The sequence below is a fragment of the Zingiber officinale genome, chromosome 8B, assembly GCF_018446385.1.
Source record: "Zingiber officinale cultivar Zhangliang chromosome 8B, Zo_v1.1, whole genome shotgun sequence".
NCBI classification, from domain to species: Eukaryota; Viridiplantae; Streptophyta; class Magnoliopsida; order Zingiberales; family Zingiberaceae; genus Zingiber; species Zingiber officinale.
In genome coordinates this window covers 79,374,562-79,380,855 of record NC_056001.1, presented here as the reverse complement: position 1 = coordinate 79,380,855, position 6,294 = coordinate 79,374,562, and the positions used below count along the sequence as shown (strand labels likewise).

General features: G+C 47.3%; 1 protein-coding gene across 5 annotated transcripts; it reads left to right on the top strand.

Moving 5' to 3' along the window:
• Positions 1–264: 264 nt before the first annotated feature.
• Positions 265–2,740, top strand: LOC122017405 (probable inactive leucine-rich repeat receptor kinase XIAO). 5 transcript variants are annotated; one of them, XR_006121338.1, is made up of 3 exons: positions 265–1,689; positions 2,047–2,147; positions 2,289–2,740. XR_006121338.1 is itself a non-coding variant. In XM_042575017.1 (2 exons), exon 1 carries the CDS (start codon positions 480–482, stop codon positions 1,674–1,676), a length of 1,197 nt encoding a protein of 398 aa, XP_042430951.1. In that variant the 5' UTR covers positions 265–479; the 3' UTR covers positions 1,677–1,689; positions 2,047–2,740. The 5 variants fall into 5 exon arrangements, 2 of the variants coding, with proteins under 2 accessions (XP_042430951.1, XP_042430950.1); XR_006121336.1 differs by having other exon boundaries at positions 2,041–2,147; XR_006121337.1 differs by having other exon boundaries at positions 2,041–2,147; positions 2,271–2,740.
• Positions 2,741–6,294: the final 3,554 nt, after the last annotated feature.

Sequence of the window (6,294 nt, the reverse complement as noted above, 5' to 3'; positions counted from 1 at the left end):
ACTTTATTAAACATTTTAATGAGCACTTTGGAGTGGAGTGGAGTGGCGTGGCGTGTCCAGCAGACATGGACAGCAGAAAAACAGAAAAATAAGGCAGAAGTCCCACCAAAAGTGTCAGTTTGAATCGAACCAAGCCCAACCTAACAAAGCCCAACACAACTAACCTTCAATTCCAATCAGCCCAATACCCCTGAGGTTGACCGACAGCTTCCTTCCCAGCCCCGCCAACATTATAATTATGAGCAATAATAAGCACGCGGCAGAATGTGTGACTCAAGTGCCTTTGCCCTTTTTTTTTTCTTTCCTTGACCTGCACAAAGGCAAAAGCTGCTACCATCCTTTCTTTTTTTTTTTCTTCCCTTCTCTTTCAAGCCTCTCCCTTTCCTTGGGCATTACTCTTCCCTTCTACCGTTTTCGCTTTAATCAATTCCGTCACTTCTTCCCTCCACTACTTCACAATTCCTTCCTCTTTCGGAACCATGCAGGCAACGGACGCTAAGCTCCAACTGCTGCTGCTGCTGCTGCTGCAAGTCTTCGTGGTCTCCGCCACTTTGCACCCGGCCGACTACTTGGCCTTGCAGTCTCTCCGCGCCTCCCTCTCCGACCTCCCAGGTTCCGCCTTCTTCCTCGCCTGGGACTTCACCGCCGACCCTTGCTCCTTCCCCGGCGTCCTCTGCTCCGCCGATCGCGTAGTCGCCATCTCCCTCGGCGACCCCCGAGCCCGTTCCCCTGGCCTAACCGGCCGCCTCCCCTCCTCCCTCTTCCGCCTTTCCGCCCTCGCCGAGCTCTCCCTCGTCCCCGGCCTTGTTGCCGGCCCCATCCCAGCTGCCCTCCCCCCCGGCCTCCGCTTCCTCGCCCTCGCAGGGAACCTCCTCTCTGGCCGACTCCAACCCTCCCTCACGGTTCTCCGCCGTCTCCGCACCCTCGACCTCAGCGCCAACCGTCTCTCCGGCCCCCTCCCCGCATCCCTTCTCCGTCTTCCTGAGCTCCGAACCCTCATCCTCTCTGGCAACCGCCTTTCCGGGTCCATTCCCGTCGGCGTATCCGCTCCACTCCTCCGCCTAGACCTCCACGCAAACGTCCTCACTGGCTTCCTCCCGTTTCTTCCCTATTCCCTCATGTACCTCTCCCTCGCCTCCAACCAACTCTCGGGACGGGTCGACCGAGTCCTTCTCCGGCTCAGCCAGCTACGATTCCTCGACCTAAGCGTGAACCAGTTCTCCGGCCCCCTTCCAGGAGACCTATTCGCCTTTGCCATATCAACCCTGCAGCTGCAGCGGAACCAGTTCTGCGGCCCGGTCCGGCCGTCCGGACCGCTGGCGGTGGATGGCGCTACAATCGACCTGAGCTACAACCGATTGACGGGCGCTGTTCCAGCAGAGCTTGCCCCGGCAGGCAGGCTCTACCTCGACTTCAACCGGTTCACAGGGCGGGTGCCGGTGGTGCTGGTGGACCGTTTGGTGGCGGGGCAGATGCGACTACTCTACCTGCAGCACAACTTCCTGACGGGGTTCGACATTGGGGCGGCTGTGCCGGCAGGCACGTCACTGTGTCTGGAGTACAATTGCGTGGCGCCACCACCCAGCTCGCGGTCGTGCGCGCGCGACGCCGTGCCTCCGAGAATGAGACCCCCAGAGCAATGTGCCGCCATAAGGAAGAAGAAGAAATCGAATTAAAGGGGAATGCCAGGTAACATCGCCCGTTTTGGAGATTCTTTTTGATCGAATTTCTTCTCTCTCAAAAGAGTGTTCCATGACTTTGTTGTGGATAGGGACCGCATTGAAACTCCGTACACATTATATTCACGTAATGATGTAAATTAGCACCTTTGATTTTTCCCACTCGGCATCTCCAAAATCTTCCGCAACATGCAATCTCCACTTTGTTCATCGAAATTGTAAATAATGTCTAGTTTCAAGCAACTTAAACTCTAAGACAGATAAATGGCCTGTGGTTCTCAAGCATTTTATTTGTAGAATTCGGTGACCTTCTTCCATTTCAGTCGTGTTGACGACAAAACAACTAATTTCACTGACCCAGGAACAGATCATTGAACTACTGAAGCAGTTTTGAGAAAGAGTTTTGAGTTCATACACATTGAACTGTCTGTCACCCTCATCGTAGATGCAATACAAGAACTGAAGCAGGTTTTTGTTCCCTTGATTTAGCTCTCTTCTTGTTTTTCTTTCTGTGGTCAGTTGGGACAAAAGTCATTCTATCTTTTGATGATTAATCCTGTTTTGATGATTGATCTTGTCTAAAATTGATAGAGATGGTATATTGGGTAGGTGGCTCTATTGTTGATTGAGAGAAGACTTTTAACCGGAGATAGGGTTTGCAAATTGGAGTGAAGAGGGCTTCTTCCTCTCTACACACACCAAAGAGAGCAAACAATGTCAGAATGCCCAAAATCAGCAGAGGGATTCCTGGTGTAGGCTTTCCAACGCCAAATGGGAAGATGAATAGTAGATGTGTGTAGTAGAGCCTAGATTATTGTGTGTAACTTAATGTAATATCGTGTACATCGCCAACAAAGAGAATCCTTCTTTTATATACCACCTCTCATAACATCCGCAACCATAAGGTGACAGAGAAGGTTAGCTGTTAGAAGTTGTCGATTAAGAAAATATGTATAGCCTAGGAGGTATATATCACAATCTGAAGATCTTTCGTTACTCGTGCACACATCTTTTGTAATTTACGATATTAATGAGACGGTTGACGGAATATGTTATCATAATATATTGGCTGATGGATAATGTAAAGTCACATTCAAAAAATATTCTATTGAATTCTCATATAACAATAGAGGAATATTCTCTGATAAATGGTTGTTACTCTGACAGATTATTGTGGTTCTCTGATAATGTTGTCTTCTTAGTATATCTCGATCGAATCTTTAAATTGGTTGATTGTATAGCTGTCCTTCCCTTAAGCCGCTCGGTTATGTACTATATTGTGTTGAAGATCTAATCTTAAAGGAATATGAAGCTAAGTCTCCTGGATTCGGTCGGTTCTTATGATCAACTGGCCATATGTCAAGGTACTTGCCTTTGAAAAATGGATAACTGAGTTTCGAGAGATTCAATCAATGCTTTAAGTCGATCATCCATATGATAGAAGACTTGTCTTTGAAGTAAGAACTTAAGTTCTGAAAGTCCGACCGAGATTATAATGAGAATTGCCTTATATATTTACTTTTTATGCGTATAAGGGACAAGAGTCCTGAGCTATGTTGTTATCGATCGACAATATGAAAGAGGACTCGCATGCATGTGAAAAAATCTATAGGTTCTACCGGTTGTGAGGTCAACCAGTCATATGTTGAAAGACCTGTACTAAGAGTGAGGAGCTGGATCTCCTTAATCTGGCCGAACATATGACCAACCGGATTTGTAGTAGGTTGAACATCCCTTAAACTCGCTCGACTATTGGATGATTGGATATATAATAGATATCTTATTATAGGAATAGAGTGCTAGGTTCTCTGGGTCTGACTTGCTCTTGGATCAGTCGTTCTCGTACCGAAGGATTTTAGCACTGGATGAAGAGCAAAGTTTTGTTGAGAGTGACATGTCGACTGTCATCTCTTCTTGATTTTGACTGTTAAATCATTTTGACTTTGACTGTGATGCTATCCTTGGATCCGCCTGTAATATTTCGTATAATGACGTTCAAAAGTCACTATATTTTGAGGATCGATGGTGCACGTAATTTGAGGGTTGACTAATGCAATTTCTGTGGCCTACTACTGCAAGGAGGTGCAGTCTAACGTCAATTCTATTGGTGCACATATATAGTTTGGCCAGAGACTTGTCAGCAGAGACTCATTATTTTCAAGCTCAAAGATCAATCTATATATACCTAAAACAATATATATGCATTTTCCGGATAAAATTCTCAATGTGTGGATATAAAATATATATACTTGAGAAAGAAGGCAGTATTTTTAAGATTAGATTTTCACATAGAGCTAGACCATATATACTTTTCAAAGAAAACAAAAGTATTTTCAAGATCAAATCGAGAAAAAAAACTTATATCCTTCACTCTTCGCAGGTGTTTGAGTCTCTCAGTCAATTATAGACAGCGCAGATTATGGAAACCCAAAGTTGGGAAGGTCAAAATTCTTTTGTAAGATAAAAACACTTAACTTTGTAGTGGTTCCCATAACAAAGAGAGCATAGGGCAAGTCTAGTTGGATCTTCGTGGCAAAGAATGCAGTCCGTCCTCGTGTTGTGGATGTTGTGGAGTGGAAAAGTTATGATTCCTTGCACAACCAACCATGCATGCTGTCCTGGAGCGAGCGTAATGTTATTCACTGTGATCCCATCCGGAAATTGAGATGGATGGAGACGGACCTTGATGTACTGGAAGTTGACGGAAAGTCATTGCGGAGTCAGATCTACCTGGCACCCCTTGGAAAGGCTGACACGGACGGCTGACGACGGAAAGTGTCCACGATGATGACGATGCGGCTCTGCGCACACTCAGATGAGTCCATGAGTCGTTAGAGACCAGAAACTAGAGAAAAAGTCTCTGGGTCAGGCCCTCCGACGCTCAAGTCAGGTACTTTTTCCCCAGAAAACACAGAGAAAGGACGAAAAGTAAAGACTAGTGAGAAATGACGAGTGAGCGTACCTGCATAAGGGACAAAGCATTCTTTTTTATACTGCAACGGAAGTTTCTGGGTCTGACGAGTGTCAGGGAATGTCGGCTGTCAGACTTTGTCTGGCGGTGAATGATACGTGACACCTTTTTATAGGATGAAGATGGAATCAAAAGGGGTAATGTGCCTTGACTGTGAGAATATTCCCTGACACGCTGATTACTTTCTGACACTTTCTAACAAGCAGTTACGATTCCCCGGCTTGTTTGTCCTGTAGTGCCTGAACGCTGGGTCTGTATTCCGAGATCTATACTTGTACCTGCTTCTATGTGCTATCATCCATAGTTCGTATATCCCGACCTGTACGCCAGGCTTGTATCCCGACCTGCTTCTGTTCCCTATTATCCATGGCTTGCGCGTCCCGACCTGCACACCGAGTTTGTGTCCCGACCTGCCTTTGTATACTTGTTATCCTTGGTTTGTACGTTCCGACCTGTACGCCAGGTCTATACCCCGACTTGCTTCTATCTACTGTTATCTATAGCTGACACTTCCTGACCTGCACGCTAGGTCTGTGTCCCGACCTGCTTCTATCTACTGTTATCTATGACTTGTACGTCCCGACCTGCACGCTATATCTGTATCCTGACCTGCCTCTGTATACTTGTTATCCTTGGCTGGTATATCCTGACCTGCACGCTAGGTCTGTATCTTGACCCGCTCCTGCATACTTGTTTTCCTTGGCTGGTATGTCCCGACCTGCACGCTAGATTTGTTCGTTGAGTTTGTTCATACTTGTTTTCCTTGGCTAGTATGTTCCGACTTGCACGCTAAATCTGTATCTTGACCCGCTCCAGCATACTTGTTTTCCTTGGCTGGTATGTCCCGACCTGCACGCTAGATCTGGTTCGTTGAGTTTGTTCATACTTGTTTTCCTTGGCTGGTATGTCCCGACCTGCATGCTAGATCTGTTCGTTGAGTTTGTTCATACTTGTTTTCCTTGGCTGGTATGTCCCGACCTGCACGCTAGATCTGTATCCTGACCCGCTTCTGCATACTTGTTTTCCTTGGCTGGTATGTGCCGACCTGCACGCTAGATCTGTATCCTGACCCGCTCCTGCATACTTATTTTCCTTGGCTGGTATATCCCGACCTGCACGCTAGATCTGTTCGTTGAGTTTGTTCTACGCTAGGAGCCTTCTTTCCTTTACCTTTAATTGGCTGGTGGGCTCAGTCCTCAGCTATACCTGGTCCGCGGGCCTGGTCCTTGACCACTATCAGGGCTGGTCCTTGTCCGGCTTATAATCCCCTCCTTTGACCGCCCCGTCAGCTGAGACTTTGACACTGTCCATGTAAGCTTGACTTCTGACCTCCCTGAATTCCACGTCAGCTTGACTTCTGACCGGCCACGGAGGCTTGACTTCTGACCTCCCTGATCTCCACGTCAGCTTGACTTCTGACCAGCCACAGAGGCTTGACTTCTGACCTCCCTGACCTCCATGTCAGTCTGACTTCTGACCCTCTTGTGGTATTGACTCATAACCACATCATCTTACCGACCCCACGAACATGCGTCGTATCACAAGCCTCCCCATTAAGTCTAGTCGAAGGAGGCTCTAGTCCGACTGACTAGACCCCAGTCCTTGTGTTACCTGACTTGGCTCCCGCGTCCTCCACCGACCTAT